Source organism: Symphalangus syndactylus, chromosome 24 (genome assembly GCF_028878055.3).
Source record: "Symphalangus syndactylus isolate Jambi chromosome 24, NHGRI_mSymSyn1-v2.1_pri, whole genome shotgun sequence".
NCBI lineage: Eukaryota > Metazoa > Chordata > Mammalia > Primates > Hylobatidae > Symphalangus > Symphalangus syndactylus.
In genome coordinates, this window is record NC_072446.2 from 21602436 (window position 1) to 21625412 (window position 22977).

Genomic DNA, 22977 nt, shown 5'->3' on the forward strand with positions numbered 1-22977 from the left:
CTCTTGTTGTCCAGGCTGGAGTGCAATGACGTGATCTCGGCTCACCGCGATCGCTGCCTCCTGGGTTCAAGCGATTCTCTTGCCTCAGCCTCCCAGGTAGCTGGGATTATAGGCATGTACCACCATGCCCAGCTAATTTTGTATTTTTAGTAGAGACGGGGTTTCTCCATGTTGGTCAGGCTGGTCTCAAATTCCCGACCTCAGGTGATCCGCCTGCCTCGGCCTCCCAAAGTGCTGGGATTACAAGCGTGAGCCACCGCGCCTGGCCAGTTTTTTGTATTTTTAGTAGAGATGAGGTTTCGCCATGTTGCTTAGGCTGGTCTCAAACTCCCTGACCTCCAGTGATCCACCCATCTCAGCCTCCCAAAGTGCTGAGATTACAGGCATTAGCCACCACACCCAGCCGATATTCACTTCTTAACAAAATAAGTTAGAAGAGTTCAGCCTTGCTCATAAGACACTTGTGAGGGGTCTGGACTAGAGAATGCAGGAATCCCCAAGTTCTGCTCCTGACAAGTTACCCTAGCCTGCCGAGTCCCTGTGGGACTTTGAGGCATGGAACTGGCTAAGTACTTGTCACCTAGGCCTTTGGCCCCAAATACCAGAGCAAGGGTCTAGCATACCAGGCTTACGGTGTAAAAGACACTCTGTGTGTAGCTTTTGTGGAAATGGACTTAGAGCTGGGAAGAGCAGAAGCAGGGAGCCTTGTTAGGTAGTCATCTAAGCATCAGAAGGTAGCACCTGGAACTAAGTGAAGGTGGAGAAGGAAAAGGGAATTGAAATGTTTTGGATGGAGAATCGATAGGACTTAATTATAGTTTAGAAGTTATGGTTAAAGGCAGGAAATCAAGAATCATCTCTAGACCTGTGGATGGAGCAGTTGGATAGTTGGTGCCTTTCCTGGAGAGGTGGCCTGTAAGAGAGGTAGAGAACTGGAAGATGATTTTGCAATGTTATTTTTGAGATTTCTGAAATACCCAAGTGGAGATATTAAGTAGGAAGCTGATTTGTAAATGTGGAGCTCATCAGTGTCTTAGGGGGATGCTTTAAAAAAAAACAACAGATGGGTTTTTAAAGCATGAGAATGTGATAATTGCTACATAATCTCAGACTTTTGAACTTACAAACTATTTATTTGCTAAACTGAAATAGAGGTATGATCGATTCTATTAAATTGACATCTGAATGGGGGTGTGTGGCCAGCTACCTTCTTGATTATATATGTAATATACATGAACCTATGTACTTAAGGGGAAAAATACCAATTAATATGACTTAGAGGACTAATGTGTGCTCTTCAGGTGCTAAACAATTTCCTCCATGTTCAAATGTATATGTAAAGATTTCTGTTGATTTTCTTGAATGGATATACTTTCATTTTTAGGAACTGCATATATTCATGGAATGAAACATGCCACAGGAAACTACATAATTATTATGGATGCTGATCTCTCACACCATGTAAGTGGTATGTTTCTTTATTAGCTATTTTTGATAGTCTTAGCCTATTTTACTGACTTACTGTTTATTCTTTCCAAATTTCAGCCAAAATTTATTCCTGAATTTATTAGGTAGGTACTATTTCTCATATTTGAAAGAAATATGACTGGAACCATTTATCTTACTGGTTTTGGGCTTATTTTCATTTTTTATTAATCAAAAATACACATACTATTTTTTCTATCAAAAATATAAACAAAGATTGGGAGGTCAAGGCAGGAGGGCTGCTTGAAGTCAGCAGTTTGAGACCAGCCTGGGCAACAAAACAAGTACTTGTCTCTACAAAAAAAAAATAACAAAAATTAGCCAGGCACAATGGCATGTGCCTGTAGTCCCAGCTACTCAGGAGGCTCAGGTGGGAGGATCACATGAGCCCAGGACTTCAAGGCCGCAGTGAGCTATGATCATGCCTCTGCATTCTAGTCTTGGTGACCCTGAGACAGAGTGAGACCTTGTCTCTAAAATATTTATCTGTATAGATGTAGACACATACACACACAACACACATTTGAGACTAGATGTATTTTAGGAGTCCTGAGGAGCAAATCAACAGGTAGTTCCTTTGTTATCTGAATTCTTTCAGACCACAGAAAAAGGTGGAAGATGGCTTCTCTGATAAATGGAATTAAGCCTTGAGTTATTAGAGTAAAACGCCATGAACAAAAGAGTTTATTCCAGGAATGCCAGAATGGCTCATTATTGGTAATCACTTATAATTCATTCATTATGTTAACAAAGTAGTGTGGTTAAGTCTGTAGATGCTAAAGGAGATATTATTTACTACCATTTTCTAGTTAAAACTTTAAGAATAGAAGGAAACCTCTTAAGCATAATAAAAAATAACCCAGTCATTATACAAATATCACACCAAATAGTGAAATGCTGAATCATTTCCAATACATTCATTAAGACAGGCATGCTAGCTATCATTAAACATGGAAATGTTAATACAGTAAGACAAGAATTTAGTTAAATGTTAGTAAAATATACACAATTATATTTGTTTGTAGGCAATATAATTAAATTCTTAGCCCAAAAGATCACAAAACCTCTGTGAATAAGATTTTGGAAGCTGTTCGGAGTTTAAGCTAGATACACAAAAACAGAATCAGATTATTGTCCCTCCAGTTCAGGGAGTTCCCACTAACATCTAGGGAAAAATCCAAGCTCCTTCCCTTGTCCCTCAGGCCCCTATGTGTTTGTTGGCCCCTGCCTCCCTTTCTGACCTCTGCCTTGTGCTCCTTCCTTTTTGCTTTCCATGCCATAAGCATGCTTCTGAGTTCACAGAGTTCTATTTTCCTTTGCCTGAAATGCTGTTTCCATGTTCCTTCATGACCATCTGCTACTCATCCTTCAATCTCTGCGTAAAGTCACCTTAGACCTTTTTTGCTTATATCTCCAGTATACAAAAGCCTCTTTAACCTGCAGAGTAGAAAATGGGCAAAAAGATACAAACAGACCAACTATAGAAGAAATCCAAATGGCTAATAAAAGAAGACATTCTTCCTGGGATGTAGTCAAGGAAATAAACACAAAATAACTGTGTGTGACCATCTTATTATCCATTAGTTTAACAAAGTTAAAAACTTTTAGAGCGGTAATATCCAGTACCAATAAGATGGTAAAAAATGGACACACAAATATTGCTGAAGGAAGTATAAGTTGCTATAACCCTTTTGGAAAATGTGTGTTCAAATTTGGGAAAATATGTGTTAGAATTAAAAATACTCAGGCTTGGCCGGGCACGGTGGCTCATGCCTGTAATCCCAGCACTGTGGGAGGCCGAGGCAGGCAGATCACGAGGTCAGGAGATCGAGACCATCCTGGCGAACACGGTGAAACCCTGTCTTTACTAAAAATACAAAAAAATTAGCCAGGCATGGTGGTGTGCGCCTATAGTCCCAGCTACTTGGGAGGCTGAGGCAGGAGAATCACTTGAACCCAGGAGGTGGAGGTTGCAGTGAGCCGAGATCGCGCCATTGCACTCCACCCTGGCAACAGAGTGAGACTCCATCTCAAAAAAAACAAAGCAAAACAAAAAAGTTTATTGTAGCACTGTTTATTGTGGTTGAGAGGGTTTGGCACCATGGAAACAACCACAGAGGTGTGTGAGTTGAATATTCTATGAAGTAGTTTTGCAATTATTAAAAAGAATGGGAAAGAGCTCTCTTGACCTGTAGGGATGTCTATGGTTCCATGATTTGCACTGTTTTTGTTTTGAGATGGAATCTCACTCTGTCACGCAGGCTGGAGTGCAGTGGCACAGTCTCAGTCACTGCAACCTCCACCTCCCGGGTTCAAGCAGTTCTCCTGCCTCAGCCTTCAGAGGAGCTGGGAATACAGGCATATGCCACTACACCTGGCTAATTTTTGTATTTTTAGTAGAGACAGAGTTTCACTATGTTGGCCAGGCTAGTCTCAAACTCGTGACCTCATGTGATCCATCCGCCTCGGCCTCCCAAAGTGCTGGGATTACAGGTGTGAGCCACCACATCTGACCCCATGATATGTATTGTTAACTGACAAAAACCAGGTCACAAAATGTACTTTTTTTGCATCCCAATTTTGTAAATGCAACCAAAAATCCTAGGGGTGTATGTGTGTCTTATCTTTCTCTAGGCAAAGAAAAGTGTGGCAGGACAGCAGGCTGTTTTTAGTATTATTTGCTTCAGAGAAGGCAAGAACAGAATGGAAGGGTATTGGGAAAATTGATTATTTTAATTTGAGAGACAAGGTCTTCCATTGTCACCCAGGCTGGAGTACAGTGGCACAATCACAGATCACTGCAGCCTCAACCTCCCTGGCTCAAGCCATCCTCCTGTTGCAGCCTCCCAAATAGCTGAGTCTAAAGGCATGTGCCACTGTGCCTAATTTTTTTTTTTTTTTTTTGAGATGGAGTCTCACTCTTGTTGCCCAGGCTGGAGTGCAGTGGTGTGATCTTGGCTCACTGCAACCTGCCTCCTGGGTTCAAGCGATTCTCTGCCTCAGCCTTCTGAGTAGCTGGGATTACAGGCACCCACCACCACGCCAGGCTAATTTTTATATTTTTAGTAGAGATGGGGTTTCACCGTCTTGGTCAGGCTGGTCTTGAACTGCTGACCTCGTGATCCACCCGCCTCGGCCTCCCAAAGTGCTGGGATTACAGGCGTGAGCCACTGTACCCAGCCTGTGTTGGCCTCTTAAAAGTTTTGTTTGTGTAGCTCATGAAAATGACTGTTGAAAGCTCAGTGGCTTTTTCTAATTGACAGTTAATTTATTCTACAGGAAGCAAAAGGAGGGCAATTTTGATATTGTCTCCGGAACTCGCTACAAAGGAAATGGAGGTGTATATGGCTGGGATTTGAAAAGAAAAATAATCAGGTAGGTACATGTGTTACAACTTATTAGTTTAACTGCTGGAAATGTATTCATAGCAAGTATTTGGATTAGCTATCATGCTGTCCGGGATTTGTGGGATCAGGTTATAACCTCCAATAAATATTCCCAGATAGTTTCTTACAGTTTTTCCTGTGATTAGAGCCTGGATGTTTTTTATTAAGGAAAAATCAGCATAAACCTTTGGACCTTTGGTAGAAATGGTCTCATTCAGCAAAAGTTATTGTACTGGACCTTCAGTTTTAATTTATGTGACCTGTTCCATACTTTTGGACTAAATATGTAGAGTTTTTCCCCATAATTATAGTGTAATTTTAATTAAGATTGCTTTCACACAGACCTGGGTTAAAGTCTTAGCTCACCGCAACCTCTGCCTCCTGGGCTCAAGTGATTCTCCTGTTTCAGCCTCCCTAGTAGCTGGGACTGTGGACACGCGCCACCATGCCTGGCTAATTTTTGTTTTTGTAGAGATGGGGTTTCACCATGTTGCCCAGGTTGCCCTCGAACTCTTGAGCTCAGGTGATCTGCCTGCCTCAGCTTCCCAGTAGCTGGGACTGCAGGCACGTACCACCACGCCCAGCTAATTTATATATATATATATATATATATATATATATATATATATATATATATATATGTTCACTTTGTGTGTGTGTGTGTGTGTGTGTGTGTGTGTGTGTGTGTGTAGTGATGGGGTTTTGCCATGTTGCCCAGGCTGGTCACTCCTGGGCTCAAGTGATCCACCCATCTTGGCCTCTTGGGATTACAGGTATGAGCCACCGTGCCTAGCCAGGTCTCCTTTCATTGACTAAAAATTTCTCTTTTGTTCTAGATAAATAACATTTTTATGAAATTAATGTTACATTTATGAAATTAGTATAGCATTCTAACACTGTTCTTTGATGTGTTTCTCTTGTTTATAAATTGTATTTTGTAAAGAAAATCTGTTTTATTTGGCAGCCGTGGGGCCAATTTTTTAACTCAGATCTTGCTGAGACCAGGAGCATCTGATTTAACAGGAAGTTTCAGGTACAGTGAAAATTTCCACTATTTTTATATAACTTCTTGGCTAACTTTCTTTCTTTACAGTGGATATTTTAAAGAAACACTTTACATTTCCACCTTGTTTTTATTCTGGGATACTAAAAAGGCAGACTAAAATTCCTAGAAGTTGCTAATGAAGCCTAAACATCTCAAGGAGACATATTGTACTTTTCCTTTAAAAGCTGAAGGCAGGTTTGTGTGCTTGTTAACATTAGTATTAAGGCTCAACTGCTCTTTGGAATGTTGCTATTACTGATAATCTGTTCCAAAGAATAGCACATACTTAATTTTCTGCATTTCGTGTGAATACAGCATTGTCTACAGAAAAGGTTAAACTCTTTATATAGAGCTCTCTGTTACCTTGTTCTCCATATGTTTAAGGAAATTGTTGTTTAATTTGGTCAGAGCTTCGGTCCCTCTGAGTTTTGCGTGTCTGTTTCTGGGTGTATGGGGTGGTGTTCTAGATTTGCTGTAGTAGATGTGAGCTGCTTTGTGTGACTGACCATGGCAAATGACAAAACTCGTCAGATTTTTTTTTTTAATCTCTGAAACTATAAAATGCCCCTGCATCTACTTTAGTGACCCCAAGCCCCCCATACGTTACTTAATAATTTCTACTAGTTGATACTTTTTTCCACTAAATAATGCTGATTCTTGGGTCCTTTGCTTAATGCAGGAAAATCTAGATCCTTAAATGTGAGAATTGATACACACACACACACAAATTAGGACCTGGCTGTTGACAGTCAAAAAGAAAAATGAAGCCTCTCTAGAACTAAAAAGCAAATAGACTGGAGAGCTGAACTTGGGGATGAAAGAGAGGGAAGGCTATACCCTAAGGCTAAAGAGTCATTTGTGATATTAAGATCTCTGATTGCGGATGGGCGGTGGCTAGTGGATGGGCAGTGGCTTGCGCCTATAATCCCAGCACTTTGGGAGGCCAAGGCATGTGGATCACTTGAGGTCAGGAGTTTAAGACCGGCCTGGGCAACATGGCGAAACCCTGTCTCTACTAAAAATACAAAAATTAGCCGGGTATGGTGGCGTGCGCTTGTAATCCCAGCTACTCAGGAGGCTGAGGCAAGAGAATCACTTGAGACCCAGAGGCAGAGGTTGCAGTGAGCCAAGATTGTGCCACTGTACTCCAGTCTGGCGACAGAGGAAGACTCTGTCAAAAAAAAAAAAAAGCCAGACATTGTGGCTCACACCTGTAATCCCAGCACTTTGGGAGGCCAAGGCAAGTGAATCACACTGTCAGGAGATCAAGACCATCCTGGCTAACAGCGAAACCCTGTCTCTACTAAAAAATACAAAAAATTAGCCAGGTGTGGTGGTGTGCGTGTAGTCTAAGCTACTACTTGGGAGGTGGAGGTTGCAGTGAGCTGAGATCGTGCCGCTGCACTCCAGCCTGGGCAATAGAGTGAGACTCCATCTAAAAAAAAAAAAAAAAAAAGATCTCTGATTGCCATGTGGCAACAGTGCAAAGAATAGTGGCACTCACAAAATCTCCATACAGAGGGAAGGGCCAGTGTGGATTTCACAGGCCACGGTTTTGATGGTTTTGAATAAAAACCCTAGGGTAACTGGTAACTGGTTGTGAAGATAGAGGCTGTGAAGAAAAATGCAGCAGGGAGAGGAATGGGGTGAGGGTGCTTTGCTGCATCAGAACCATACAAGGATTAGTAGAGGGGATGGGGGTTGAAGGATGGCCTGGGAGTTCTGGATTTTCATGTATTGAGAGCAATGATTAGCTGTGTTCTGTATAAATGACAGAGCAGCCAAACAGACAAAAGTGAACCTGTTAATTGCACAATTTTTTTTTCTTTTTTCTGAGACAGGGTTTCGCTGTTGTTGCCCAGGCTGGAGTGCAATGGTGCGATCTTGGCTCGCCACAACCTCCACCTCCTGGGTTCGAGAGATTCTCCTGCCTCAGCCTCCCGAGTAGCTGGGATTACAGGCATGCACCACCATGCCCGGCTAATTTTGTATTTTTAGTAGAGATGGGGTTTCTCCACGTTGGTCAGGCTGGTCTTGAACTCCCGACCTCAGGTGATCCTCCTGCCTCGGCCTCCCCAAATGCTGGGATTACAGGCGTGAGCCACCACACCCAGTCCAAAAAATTTTTTAAATAGGCCGGGCGCAGTGGCTCACGCTTGTAATCCCAGCACTTTGGGAAGCTGAGGCGGGCGGATCACGAGGTCAGGAGATCGAGACCATCCTGGCTAACATGGTGTGAAACGCCACCTCTATTAAAAATACAAAAAATTAGCCGGGCATGGTGGCGGGCGCCTGTAGTCCCAGCTACTCGGGAGGGTGAGGCAGGAGAATGGCGTGAACCCGGGAGGCGGAGGTTGCAGTGAGCCAAGATTGCGCCACTGCACTCTAGCCTGGGGGACAGAGCGAGACTCCATCTCAAAAAAAATAAAAAAAAAAATAAAAAAAATTTTTTTTAATGGTTAAATCTCATTGTCTTCTCATAAGAGTGGTGGTTTCTTAAATACATGCATTAAAGTTCACTTGTCGCTAGACAAAGCTCATTTTTGTCATTAAATCCCTAGATTTAGGAAGCAGGTGCTTTTTACAAAATAAGAAAAGGAATCCTGGAAAGGCTACAGTCTAATATAAAGCCATTTAGTAGCATAGACCACCTGGATCCTAATCGCATTTATGGGATTATATGGCTTCATGTAACATTTTATTTTACTAGCCACAGTGTTAAAGTTATCATGTGGATGGGGAGGAAGGAGGTGGCAGTGAAAAGAAATATCTTAGAAAATGATTCTTAAGGGGAATAAAGCAACTCTTAAAGAGAGGAAATATTTCATAGCCTAATCCCAATTTTAAAGGTAATGCTGGCTGGATATGGTGGCTCACACCTATAATCCCAGCACTTTTGGGAGGCCAATGATGGAGGATATCTTGAGCCCAGGAGTTTAAGACCCCAGCTCTGGCAACATAGTGAGTCTCCGTCTCTACAAAAACAAAACTAAAAATTCTAAGTTATTCTAAGTTATTTAGCAAATATTTAATGGCCTTTCTTGCTTAACCTGGCATGGTGGCACATGTCTGTAGTCTCAGCTACTTGGGAGGCTAAGGTAGGAGGATCTTTTGAGCCTGGAAAGTTGAGGCTGCAGTGAGCCATGGTTGTGCCACTGTACTCTGGGCAACAGAGTGAGACCCTGTCTCCAAAAATACAAATATATAAATAAAGGTAATGCGGAAACATAGTCCCATCGGTAGGTATCATAGTTCTTCCCACCCCACAATCCCAGTGCTCCCTCCCCTAACAGCATCTGACATATTATATATCTTTATTTAGAGTTTTTAAGTTCGCTCCTTAACCCCAAAACATAAAAAAAAAACCTGAAACCCAGTACATTGGTCAATAAATATTTGTTATTGAATAAATATTGCTACCATCAGATTCTCCTCTCTCCATATTTATTCCAAATTGATTCCTTTGAATCCTTAAAGAAACTATGTGGATAAAGGAGTGCACACATTAAGCTGTCAGGTTCTTCTAAGGGCTGTGCTGTCTTATACCCACTTCATAGTCAAAAGCTAAGGCCGCCTTAGAAGTCTGAGGGGAAAAAAATGTGGATTCAGGGTGAAACCCTGAGGCATAGTAGGTCCAGATGGCCTTAACTTTGAAGAGAACAAAGTTACACCAAACTGCCTCTTCTTGCTTTCTCCTCTCTCCCCATAGAAAAAGGTAGAAATTGCTGCCTCCCTACTGAGACACTGATCTTTAAAAAAAAAAAAAAAAAGGGTGTGACTCTGAAAATAGGGAGCTCCCTGCTATTTAGTTACTGAAGAAAGTGCTTGGGTTTACCCACTGGACTGCCCAACTCCGCTGTCTTTGTAAATCTGGTGTTTGGCCTGCAGTCCATCTAAAGTTAGGCTGCACATTCACCCACTGCTGAGTGTCTGTGACCTCAATTGGTGATAGGTGAATCCCACCAGGATTGTTTCTATCCTGTGATGCCTCGTTCCTGTTTTAACCTAGTTTCCCAAGCTCATCCTAGAGCAACTTAGTTTATTCTGGGGAATTTATAAAGGAAATCATGAGAAATCGAAACTCATCATAAACATTTATTGGGAAATGACTGTGAATTATGAGGTTCTTTCTTATCATCTAATATATATTGTTGCTTCATGATCATCTGTCCACCCTGTTGTTTGAATATTTGGAACAGTTTCTTTCAACTTTAAATTTTAGGGAAATCTTAAATAAAATAATGGATGGTTCTGCATCAAATGATTCATTTTACTGTATTTCACTAATTTCTGATAGTATGGTGGGAAAATAATTTTATAAAAGATACTGAGAATTCATTTTCAAAATTATTGTAAGTTATTTAGCAAATATTTAATGGCCTTTCTTGCTTAGGACAAATGTATCATAATAATCAAGTGTGCGAGCTTTTCTGTTTACCAATAGCCAGTGAAAGTTTTAGGCTTTATACATACCAGTGAACTCTTTGAAAGGTCAGGATACATGTAGGCATGTGTATTTATCCAGAAGTTGATATATATTTTTGATTTCTTACAGATTATACCGAAAAGAAGTTCTAGAGAAATTAATAGAAAAATGTGTTTCTAAAGGCTACGTCTTCCAGATGGAGATGATTGTTCGGGCAAGACAGTTGAATTATACTATTGGCGAGGTATGCAACTGATGCTAAATAGTGTGTCATGTTCCTCGTAAAGGAGCAGTAAGGTTTAGGATTTTTATAATAAAAAGTTTAACTTTCATAACTGCTAAATTGTGGAGGTCTTCTAGTTGTTTAGAATGTTCACGCACAAAGGGTAAAAATTCACATTAGTACATTTGAACAGTAAGATTTAAAACATTAACAGTCAGCATTCTCTTTTAAATAATTAAAAGTTCCTGGTACTTTCTCAATGCTAGCCCTTTCTTCTAACTAATCAGCATTATGGACTGAGTCTCTTTGCTTCTTTTCCTTTTGTCACTGCCAATGGCCACCATACTTTAAAATGAATGATGAGTTCCATATGTCCATTTCCTGTTAGAAAGTGAAGACCAGGAATTACAGAGCAAGGAGGTGGTGATCTGTAATATTTAGGGCTAGTTAGTGAGCTCTTAGGGTAGGGAAGACTCTCCTCATTTAATAGTAAAACTCATTCAGAGCAAGAAAATAGCTATGGAATGTCACTTCTCTTGTGGAAGTTACAAGCTATTTTACTTAATGCTAAACCATTATAGCTAAATTTGACAACTGAAAAATTACTCAAAAGGCCATTTTACTTTTGGAGTATAATTTTTCCTTGAAATGCAAACTGAAACTTGAGTAAACCAAGGTAATACCTAGAATCAGTGCTTTTTAAACAGTTGTAGATTTGGTTCATATGACTTATCTTTAGATAATGCATGTTTAATTTTAAAGACTTGGAGATACACACAGTTGCTTTAATAATCCCCTAATTTTATACTTAAAGGACCTCTGTTGTAGGACTAATCCTATTTCTGTTGTGTTGGTAATGTGGTATACCTGCTAAGCTGCCTAATTGTTTTTAAAGACTAACGTTAATTTTTTTTTTTTTTTTTTTTTAACTAGGTTCCAATATCATTTGTGGATCGTGTTTATGGTGAATCCAAGTTGGGAGGAAATGAAATAGTGTCTTTCTTGAAAGGATTATTGACTCTTTTTGCTACTACATAAAAGAAAGATACTCATTTATACTTACGTTCATTTCAGTTTAAACATGAAAGAAGCCTGGTTACTGATTTTTATAAAATGTACTCTTAAAGTATAAAATATAAGGTAAGGTAAATTTCATGCATCTTTTTATGAAGACCACCTATTTTATATTTCAAATTAAATAATTTTAAAGTTGCTAGCCTAATGAGCAATGTTCTCAATTTTCGTTTACATTTTGCTGTATTGAGACCTATAAATAAATGTATTTTTTTTTTTTTGCATAAAGTATTGCTGCCTTCATTAGAGTATGAATGTAGAATTTTTTACATGGGGAATAATTTGAAATAGTCTTTATAAAAACTGGAATCATAGATCTTTATACCTAATAGATCTCAGAAGATAATGTTAACTGATGAAATGTTCATGGCTGTGTCTGTATGAATTGAAAAAGAAATACACACCTCTGCCCTTTCCTTAAAAATATATCTGAAATTTCTTAAACTAGAAAATACATTTAGAGCAGGCATTTACAGTTGGGTTCTTTTCAGCTGTTGAATTGATGAAACATTTCATCTATCAAAGCAGGTCTGTTTTAAAATGCATATTATGAATTGGGAAACAATTTGACAGCAGTTGATTACATAGCCGTTTTTTTCTCTTTTGAGCAATAACCTCTATCAGTAAGGAAAAATATTAATGACACTGAGGCAGAAACTTAGCTGCTACAGTAATTTTTAAACATCTTACTGAATTATATAACAATTTTTTTCTCAAAAGACTTGTTTTCATATTATTTAAAGACCCTCAGCAAAGCTCACATCCTTACTAATTTGAAAAATCTCTGCCTTAAGGTGTTCTCTCCATTTAGAAAAGTATTCTGCCAGTTAAAATTCGGGCTAAGCTATCCAATAAAGCCAGGGCAAATATTATGTTTACCCACTTTCTCTAAAGTAGGTATTTCAGAAGAGATCAGTTAATTTCTAACTGTAGCATAGGTTATGGTCATATAGTATCTTTTAAAATTTGAGTAAGGGCATGCTTTTAGTAAGTTCAAGTTGACTTTCTTCTGGAAATAAAAGAGGTGTCTCTAAATTATTTATTGAACAGTATTCCTAATTACTATATTTTCCTGGCTTAATTTGGCTGCTGAAGAAATTGAGGCCGGGCACAGTGGCCCGTGTCTATAATCCCAGCACTTTGGGAGGCCGAGGCAAGAGGATGGCTTGAGCATAGGCATTTGAGACCAGCCTAGGGAACATAGGGAGATCCTGTCTCTACAAAAATATAAAAAAATAAGCTGGGTGTGGTGGCATTCACCTGTGGTCCCAGCTACTTGGGAGGCTGAGGTGGGAGGTTCACCTGAGTCTGGGAGGTCAAGGCTGCAGTGAGCTGTGATCATGCCTGGACAACAGAGTGAGACCCTGCCTTTTTTAAAAGAAAAAAAAAAATTGAAAGTCTGATTTTTCATTTGCATTTCTCTCTGACAGATTCTACCAGAAATGAATCCCAGACTATAAAACCTGTGATGTCATTTCGAACATTAAAACCACCCCCTCCCACACGTCTATAGTTGAACCCATAGTACACATTCCAATAAGGGCCACTCTTGTTCTGTTTCCCTTATGTCCAGAACTGTCCAGCTGGCCAGTGAGGGAACTGCTTTCCTTGGGGAAGAGACTTCTCATTCATAACAACAAGAAAATTCATCAGTGCTTGATGTGAAATTAGTTTTAAGATAATAGAAATGTAATATTCTCAGTTTTTTTGGAGTGGTTAGCATTTTTTCTTAACCTAAACTCACTCAGTGTCAAGTATGTGGAGCAGAAATTAAGTAACAACCTTAGAGAACCTAATATAGAGATAGTACTGCCTTCTCAGATACTCACTAGAGTAGATAACGTTTGCCCTTTAAATCTTTTCAGTTATTTGCACAATCATTATCACAACACTGTCACTCTTGGAATTTACCATAGAGAGAGTATTTGAGCACTGAAGACTCAAAGCATTTGGAAGTCATTTAGAAAAGAATCTGGAATATTTGGATGCATTTTTGTAGTAAATCTGGTGCTTAAACACTGTAAAATTAAATATTTACATCTGAATCCAGCATCCCATTTTGCTTTGTAAATGAGGCCAAAGATGAAATCCAGATGTTTTCCCTTTGTATTTGTATTATCACTATATGGAATCTAAGTATATCTAAGGAAAACTAAACTTAAACTTACTTTGCTTATTTCATATTAGTTTTTATCTGTCTTCTGCAGTGTGTAATTAGATTCTTTAGTTCTGAGTCAAATGCTTTGCCCCAACCCCTTTTTCCACGACTTTTTTCAGCTGTTTTCCCTTGAAATACTGACTTGGTTTTTAAAGATACATTTTATCACAATTGCAGAAATGTGTTGTATAAAAGTTTGTTAAACAGGGCTAACTGAAGTCTTAGATGTTGAACAGCTATGTGTAACCACAATTTATACTACTTGCAGCGAACTCAGATTATTTTCGGATGTTAAGTATGGCTTGAAACTATGTTAACTTAAAATGTTAAGAAACAGCAAAAGACAGGTGTACTTAGGTAAAGATCACATATTAAGGAAACAGGCTTGGTTAATTCTTCACTATTGACATCTATTACTTGTCAATACATTTAACCAACCAATGATACTTTAAATCATAATGTTACTTTAACCAACCTACTTTAAAAGGTTGGTTCAAAAATGTTGAGATGATGTATTGGTTGGGATTGACCTAAATTTACAAAGCAACCATGTGCTGTCTTATGCTACCCAGATTGTGGGAGCACCGAAAGCTGTATCCCTAGGACTACAAAGTGTGTTGTTTAAGGATCTTGCAGAGAGCCAATGCCCCTATTGGCAACGTCACTTCTCATCCTTAAGTTTCACCGGTTGGGTGGCCTCAAGGCACTAGGATTCCCATTTTTTTTTTCTTATTCAGGTCAAAGAGAAGAGTCCATCACTGTGACTGGGAAGAATGTCAAGTCACAGGGTAACGGCGGACCTTAATAAAATCTCGGCCCCTCTGCACCGAATACCCCACCAGGAAGGGCTAAGGCATCCATGAGGTTGTGTCTCATCTCAAGTCGCTGTGTGAAGCACGAGGCCCTCACACCTAATTTAAGGCAGGAGGCGTCAGGGGCGACCGGCCAGGTGTCCCGGCGCCTTCCCGCCGCTTCTCAGCCGTGGAAGCGCGGGCATCTGAGCACGTGGAGGCGCCCCAGGCCGCCCCGCACACCCCTCCCGCCAGATGTAGTCCAGGCCCAGCTGGGCCCGCGCAGGGATCCCCAGCACGGCCACCTGACTGAGTGCTGGGCGTGCTGCGGCCCGCTGCTTCTGCCTCCGCCGCCGGCGCTGCGGCCAGAGGAAGGCGCCCGCCGAGCACACGGGCCGCGGGAGCGCACTGCGGCCATTATCCGCGGCGCCTCCTAGTGGGTCAATGGCAAATCCGCCTGGTTCTCGCGAGAGTTCCCCCCTCAGTGGGGATTATATAATTTCCCTCAGGCGGGGGTGGGGGTGCAGAGAGCACCCTCCCTCAGGAAAAGTTAGGTGCAAGCAGGGGTGGGAGTAAGAGGAACCCCCCCTGGGGAAAATGGGGTTGGGGTGCTCTCCCCACTGCCCCCCCTATTTAGCTGGACAATGAGTCCTCTTATGCTAATGAGGCACTTACGTCACTTCCGCTCTTTCTCGGCCGCCATTTTGGCTAGGGCAGGTTCGGGGACTCGGTCCGAGGCGCTTGTATTGTCTGCTGAGGGGAGACGCGGGATCAGCCCCCTCCCCCGCCCGTTGCCGCCGCCGCCTCCGCCGGCCCGGTCTCCCCTCCGCCGCCCGCCGGGATCCATGAGCTGAACTCCCACCCCCCCGGCCGCCGCCATCTTGTGCCCCCTCCCCCTCCCGCAGGCAGCGCTAAGGGGGATTTTGGCGTCTTCTCAGACACAGCTCCCTCTCTCGGTTCCCGCTGCTGAGGAGCGAGAGGAGCGCGGCCGCCGCCGCCCGCGCCGGTGAAGCCGCCTCTCCCACACCCTCCGTCTGCTCCCTCCGCCCCTCCTTTGTCTGCACCGCTCGACGACGCCGCCGCCGCCCGCCGCTCTGCTGCGCCCGCCGCGCCCCCCGGCAGCACCCGCGGCCGCGGCGCGAGCCGGAGTCCGCCGAGCCGGAGCGCGACGAGGCCCCGGGCGCGCCCTCCCCGCTGCCGCCACCGCCGTGCTGCCGCCATCCACCCGCCGCCGCCGCCGCCGCCGCCGCCGCTGTCCGGCCCCCGAGCACGCCGACCCCGCGCGCGCCTCGAGGCCGAGTCAAGGTAAGCCCGGCGCCGCCGCGCGCGGACCTGCGGCCCTGCCCTGCCTCCCGACCCCGGCCCGCGCGGCCGCCAGCCCGGCCCCGGGCGCGGGCGCATTGTTGTTCGCATCGCCGCCCTCCAGCCTCACACACGCTCCTTTGCACACCCCGGCGCCGACGGGTCGCCCGTCCCGGCACGGACCGCTACCCGACTCTGCTCTGGAGGTCCAGGCGCCTCCTCCTGCAGCCCGATCCCCTTCTCCGCCCCGTGAGCCCACCGAGGCCAGCAGCCTGCCTGGCCGCCCGGAGCTTTTGCAGCTAAGGGCATCTCCCCCACCCCGCCCCCAGCCAGAACCGAGCTTCTCCCATCCCTGGAACTAATCCCGTCCGCCCCCCACCCCCAAAAGGAGCCCCCCCACGCACACCCCCATGCCTGGAACCAGCCTTCTGCCAGGTCTGCCCACCCTTACCTGGGGGAGGGGGGACGGGGTTGGGGGGGCGGGGAGCATGCATGGCATGGAGTGAAAGTCTTTGCCTCCCCTGTGCAATCCTTCCTCCCCAACCTGCCAGCTTCCCTCCTGTCCTGACCACAGTTCACCACCATCCTTTTTCCCCAATCTCAGCTGCCTGGTCAGCACCTCTTTCGAACATTCTGAGCTCCAACTTTGCAGTAAGGTGGTAGAAAATGGAAATCCAGAGAGCTGCAAAAAGATTTTCTTTTAATGTAATGAATGGGGAGTAGTTTTGTGAACACCCTCGTATTCACCTCTTCTTTCTTCTGGGCGGCCTGCCTGCTTTCCCCTCCCCCCCAACCTTGATCCCTGTCTGCTGGAAAAGGCGCGATTGCTTCTCTTCCTCTTCTGCCCAAGACCAAGACTCTAGGTCTGATATCGTTTTTAGCCACACACACACACCCCACACGCGAAGTCTTCTTAATCTTCTTGCTTTTACCAGTTCATCTGGACACTTCTTGCCATAACCCCATTTCACAGACAAAGGCTTAGGAGGGAAAAAGAACCAAACTGTTTCTGTGTTTGTCATGTTAATGATGTCCATCCCCACACACCCAGTTCCCATCCCTGATGCTTCTTGTGCCTGTGTCTTGAACCTTCAGAATGAAAAAAAAAAAAAATCTCTTGGATAGCTTGATACAGTTTCTTTAGAAATCTGCATTGTTGCTTCTGGTTTATGGCCATGGAGAAAATACCAGCCCCCACCCAAAATGCACCGCAGCCAAGTCGGCTAAAGGCGATGAGTGTTGGAGTCAGTAGGGGGCGCATTCTCTGCACTGGGTAAGGCTGCAGAGGGGGGAAGGGCCCCCGAGCTAGAACAGGATGTGCTTCACAGCGCCTTCTACAGACCATGGGAAAATGGGCCCAGCAAGACACACTCGCACTCTTAGTTGGTGAGCTGACAGCAACATGGCGAAGGATTAAGTGAGTCAAGAGCAGTGATTTTACTTATTTTAAAGAGCCCACCCTGCATTTTAGAAGTTTTCTCCTTTTACTTTTTCAAAACTGTTGGCCCCCAGTCCACATTTGTTCTTGACGAATCACCTTGGCACATCCTTGGTTCGGATTCCCTTCCTCTGGAGTTCTTCCACCTCAAGTTTTGAATGTGTCACCATATCTTTCCTAAGTCTGATGGTAAAGGAGAAGGTTTGAAACCTGAAAGTAACAGGTTTGGGGGCATAGCTGGTTAACTCCCTTCTTCATAGGCCAAATCTTTCCAATTCTTTGAGAGTTAAAAATCATTCTTGAGAGATGTTGGATTAAGTGTGTAGATGGGTGTCATGATTTGCAAAGACTTGTTGGTAAACATCAAGCCCATGTTGGGTTCTTCATTGTCGAACTCAAGTGTTGATTGTAAAAATTTCGTTTCCCTCCAAATTTGGACTTGTAATTGCCATTCATTATCCCAGCAGCCAACCACCTTTACAAAAATGTTGATACCAGTCTTCTGTAAGCACCCATCTTCTTAGGGTGTGTTGATTTCCATAGATTTTACTCCTCTTGTTATTTCCATAGGTGTGAGATGCACAATGCGAAACCTAGGCCCCAGCTTTTACACCATGATGCGCAGGGTTGTACTTTTTGTACTGAACTGATAGGTGGCCTAGTGGTTATGCCCTGTACTACCATTTTGAGGATCTGGACTCCGTTTCCTGCCTTGCTCTTTGGACCACATTGTCAATTCACACCGGTGGGTATATTCGTTTTGGAGGGTGGGAACTGCAGCAACAGGGAAGCCAGAGACTTCCTCCTCCTTGGTCACCACCAAAACCAACACTTCCAAAATTTCAGCCTAGCCACATTCCTCAAGGAACCGGTTAGAGCTGGTTGCAGTAGTGGGTTCTGAACACTTATTAACATAAATAACTTACAGCTGTTTTAAGAGACATTTTTACAGATGCTAATATTGTAATCATTTGCATTCTACACCCCTTTGTATAAAGTATAAGTATTCAGTTACTATTACTTTGATAACCCAATCTCTAGAGTTGCTAAGCTTCTAAAAGCCTTAAATGTCTGATGAAAACATGCTTTTCCATGAACTTGTTCTTGCTACCAAAGATTGACAGTGGTTGATGTTTGTGGATACCTTTAAGACTTTGTTACAAGTATGTTACATAAATACAGCAAGATAAGTTTATGGGGAACTGAATGGTGGTATTCTTTGATACCTAGTTAACCAGTTGGTGCTTAACAGGATAATTTTTCATTGGAGAATTGCTACCAAGTAACATTTTGGTGAGTGAAAAGGAGGCCCTTTGGTACAGGTATTTGACTAGAGACATTGCTTCTACAATTTCTTAGTCATTGTGAAAAACCACATATTTAAATGGGGTTATTTAAATTTTTAAATACTGTACAGTATTTGTAGGCAGGTATAGTTTTTATCTTTATTTGGTGTTTTATATGCCGTTATTTAAGTTCTGAAAATGAGCATGTAATTTGAAGACAACTTTTTTGAGGGAATGTTTGAAATGAAGTTTGTCGAGGGGCTTTTGTTTGATTTAGCAAATGAGATACAGTGTTGAATGATGTCCTAAGTGGTAACAGCCATTTTCCCTTAAAGGAAAACTTGCTGTGAGCTCTTAGAAAGCATGTATTCTACAGTTTCAAAGGTTTCTTGGTTTTAACACTCAAAAAATAAGGTGAGGCCAGGTGAGGTGGCTCACGCCTGTAATCCCAAAACTTTGGGAGGCTGAGGCAGGAGGATCACTTGAGGCCAGGAGTTCAAGACCAGCTTGGGCAACATAATGAGACCCTGTCTCTACCAAAAAAAAAAAGTGAAACAATTGGGCTTGAAGACTGGAATTTATAGTAGGTAAACTATATACTTCATTAAAGTATAGTAAAAGGCTCAATTAACTAGAGTGTGGAGAATGGGTATTCTGTTTAACTGAACTTTAAGTAAAAATTCCTTCTTTATCTTGGCCTTTGTTGAAAAATTTCCTGAGACTAGCTTATCAGGAGCTATATATTGAAACTAAACTCTTTGATTTTGGTTCTTATAGTCCCTGTATAGAAAATATAGGAGATTGGGCTGAAAATCTGTTAATGACCCTTGGCCCTTCCAACCTTGGAAGTCATTGATTTTATACATGCCCACTGTGAATTTGTAAGTTTATCTATTTCTCCTTATACCAGAGTGCAGGAAGAGTTTTAATACTATTTATATTAAAATAAGAACTTCACAACCTTGAACAGATTGTTTTGGTACCACTTGCAAGTAACCAACCAATAGGCTTTTATCAGGCAAAAATGGCTTATTATTTATATTTGATTATTAAAAGCATAGGTATATAAGGCATACTATGTGAAGTTGTTGCTTTCCTTGTAACTACTTACAAGTTTTGAAAGTATTAAAAAGTTAGTATTTTGAAAACTAAAATACTCAGCAGTTTATTGGTTGAATAAGATGATACTGGCTACAAATTTTATTTTGAAAATTGCAACTTAATAAGGAAGATAGCTGTTTTGTAAAGGAGAAAGTAGAGATTGATACTTCATAGGGTAAAAAAAAAAACTTCATTTGTGTTTCTTCTTTTGAGAATCATATATAAGTAACAAAATTGCATAAATTGTAATAGACCTAGGCCAGTTGATTTCATAATTGGGGTGTGTGTATGTATGTACACATACACATAAAATACATGTGGGTTTTCTAGAGCTGGAAATGATTGTCATGTTAAATACAGATGAAAAGTTCAAGTATCAGGTGTAGTTTGGGGAAAGTACATTTAGTTTTGAGATGTAGTTTGGGGACAATACATCTAAGTGTAGTAAAAAAAAAAAAATACTAGAATTAAACTTTATATACATATTTTTTCCAAGTAACCCATTTAAATCTTAGTGAAATAAAGATTTTTAAAGTGATATCAAAGAAAAAAATTGGAAGTTTTTATTTTGCAACATTAGAAGCATTATTGTGGTTTACACCAAAGTACCAATGACTGTTGTGTAAATAAGCTACTTGTTCAACCTGGAGTTCCAAAGGACTTTTTAAAAGAGCATTATAAAGTCTGTTATGTCTTACATAAGGTAAAATAACTTTCAGTGGGAGTTTAACCTTCATTCTCTTGCCTGAGAGGCATGTACATTAAGAGAAACATTGCTCCCCTATGTGTAAATAATTTAATTATAGTTGGATTCACAGAGCTTGACTTGTTATTAGCATTGTATAAACTTAAAGTTTTTCCTCTCCTAGTTTTTGTATGTTGTTTGTTTGACAGTCTTGCTCTGTCTCCCAGGCTGGGGTGCGGTGGCCCAATGTCGGCTCACTGCAACCTCTGCTTCCCGGGTTCAAGCGATTTTCCTGGCTCAGCCTCTGAGTGGCTGGGATTACAGGTGCCTGCCACAACGCTTGGTTAATTTTTGTATTTTTAGTAGAGATGGGGTTTTGCCATGTTGGCCAGGCTGGTCTTAAACTCCTGACCTCAGGTGATCCGCCTGCCTTGGCCTCCCCAAGTGCTGGGATTACAGGCATGAGCCACAGCACCCAGCCCCTCTCCTAGTTTTGTAAGAGCTTGTGATAGTAACTGGAGTAAATGCCGTATTTTGCTGATGTACATTACTGCCAGTTAATACCTTTTATGTTGTTAGTTTGGAAACTCAGTGTTTGAAACTAGTATAAACCAAAGCCCCATGCTAATTAACTGAATTGATACTTTGAATGTAAAAGCTGTTTCTTGTTTTTACGTTGGCACTTTCCACCTTGATTGTTGAGATACTTTATTGGATAAACCATCCATGCTTTGCCCATTGTGGGTGGCCATTGTGACTTCATGGTTTTTTGTTGTTTGTCTGATCCTGTTAATTAGAAAGTGAGGAGAGGACGATTGTGTTCCTTCATCCTCTCAGTGTATTAGTACTCCCTACACCTGCGTTACGTTATGACCTACCTTTGCGATCTGCCAGTTTTGGGGTCAGCTTAAGTGAGAATTCATATTCTGCTTCACTGGAATGAGAAGGCTCTCCTCACATATTATCATGCTTCTCAAGTTGGTATATATAAGCCAACTTGATTATGTAGTGTGTGTGTGTGTGTGTGTGTGTGTGTGTGTGTAGGAAGTCACAGATAAAAATTGAGCCAACTGTGGAAAGTGACAGTTTTGATTGCAGGGCACACGTTTTTATTTCTAATCAATGAAAAATGCAAAATTCATATTACTGTTTTAGTCCTGGGTCCTGTCATCTCTGTGTATTAATTCAGTCCTCTGCCTTAAGGAGTTCCCTGAGATTTCACTCACAAGCTTTGGTATTATTGATCTCTACCTTGGTTCTGAGGCAGCAGCTAGAGAAAGCCTGGAACCTCTCAAAAATTTCAGCAGTGTTCTAGAAATAAAGATTTAGAAAATAAGAGGAAAGCATAGACAACGTTGGATAGAGTTTACAAAGGGAAGGCTGTTCTGAATATATGCCACAGTTTTAGATTTAAGTTAAAGATTTAATTTAAAAGCATACACATAATCTAAAAGAGTCATGCATTATTTGACCAGCTGTTAGAATTAAAAATGAATCTGCATATCCTAATACCCTCTTCAGTAAGGGTATAGATTTGTAATTGAGTCACTTAGCTGTGGGTTGTGTTTATATGTCACTTCTCATGTGACTGTGATGACTTTAATAAGGATGTGCTGTTTAAGTGTAAAGGCCCCCTTGCTGGCCTTTATGGTATTATAGTAGTATTGATGGCTTGTCCGTTTTATTTTCCAAGCAGTTTATAAACTATTCCCAATTTTCTCAGGACTATCCTTGTTTCACAAGTAGGGAAATCAAGGCACTACCACATACAATGATGAAATGAGCCACAGAATATGTCTGGGCTGGTTCCCAGGCCTGTGCTTGCAACACAGGCCTTTATGGTGCTCTTGTAAGCTGTTTGGCTAATCGGGGCTCACATGAATGCTTCCCATTTCACAGTGAGGTTTTATGCGTCCCTGTGAGCTTAAACCCAAGGATCCCAGTGGCGTCTACATGTAAAGAAGCTAGCCACACCCCCAGCAGAGAGAGTATGAGTGTAAATTGTGCAAGTGGCAGTTAATTGGAGTAGCATATTTCTGCTTTGAAGTTAACTGTATATGGATCTAAAAAGAAACTTTATGTTCCCTTTTCCCAGTTTTTTAGTTTAAGACAGTCTCTCCTGAGCAGTTATTTTTTTCTTAGATAATTGCTGGCTTTTACCCTTTCTTTTTCTGAATCCTTCATGCTCCATTTAAGAGCTTGTGGAAACCTGTGCTTCAGTTGACAATCTGTAAAGCTCTGCTCTTCTGGTGGAAGCTCGTGACTTGAGAACCTTTTGAGTGGTCTCTTTTGAGGAACTCCTGTGTAGTGGAAATATGGTGAAATTTATTAAAATTTTAAATTCTAATTATAAATTTAGGTTGACAGAATCCTTGCTCTTGTGAAAGAAGTGAGCTGAGACTGGGAGTATCCAAATGCAAGAAGTGCTCAGAATCCTGCTTCAAGATCAGTTACACTTAAAAACAGCAACAAGAGGATGGGTGCGGTGGCTCACACCTCTAATCCCAGCACTTTGGGAGGCCAAGGCTGGCTCGTCACCTGAGGTCAGGAGTTCGAGACCAGCCTGGCCAACATGGT

General features: G+C 42.0%; 2 protein-coding genes and 1 long non-coding RNA gene across 9 annotated transcripts in view; 2 read left to right on the forward strand and 1 right to left on the reverse strand.

Moving 5' to 3' along the window:
- The window catches only part of DPM1 (dolichyl-phosphate mannosyltransferase subunit 1, catalytic), a 68858-nt gene that overhangs the window by 12098 nt on the left and 33783 nt on the right, over nucleotides 1-22977 (forward strand). The window contains exons 4-10 of one of the 6 annotated variants that reach the window (XR_010119326.1): nucleotides 1385-1461; nucleotides 1546-1571; nucleotides 4765-4860; nucleotides 5836-5904; nucleotides 10472-10586; nucleotides 11499-11705; nucleotides 14535-15893. Coding sequence is in view for 5 of the 6 variants with exons in the window: in XM_055266277.2 (XP_055122252.1) it covers nucleotides 1385-1461; nucleotides 1546-1571; nucleotides 4765-4860; nucleotides 5564-5668; nucleotides 5836-5904; nucleotides 10472-10586; nucleotides 11499-11603 (593 nt within the window). In the remaining variant the exon portion in view is untranslated. Of the gene's footprint in view, nucleotides 1-1384; nucleotides 1462-1545; nucleotides 1572-4764; nucleotides 4861-5563; nucleotides 5669-5814; nucleotides 5905-10471; nucleotides 10587-11498; nucleotides 11868-14534; nucleotides 15894-22977 lie in introns of those variants that run through there. The other 5 variants (XM_055266277.2, XM_055266278.2, XM_055266280.2 and 2 more) reach the window with 5 other exon arrangements.
- On the reverse strand, nucleotides 2154-15341 carry LOC129474706 (uncharacterized). Its single transcript, XR_008654615.2, has 2 exons — nucleotides 15264-15341; nucleotides 2154-2922 (listed from the first exon to the last, which is right to left on the reverse strand). It is a non-coding gene; the product is annotated as an uncharacterized lncRNA (long non-coding RNA).
- Nucleotides 15762-22977, forward strand: part of ADNP (activity dependent neuroprotector homeobox) — a 40999-nt gene continuing 33783 nt past the window's right edge. Inside the window, exon 1 of one of the 2 annotated variants that reach the window (XM_055266262.2) lies at nucleotides 15762-15893. The gene's annotated coding sequence lies outside the window, so the exon portion shown is untranslated. Of the gene's footprint in view, nucleotides 15894-17929; nucleotides 18074-22977 lie in introns of those variants that run through there. The other variant, XM_055266260.2, reaches the window with a different exon arrangement.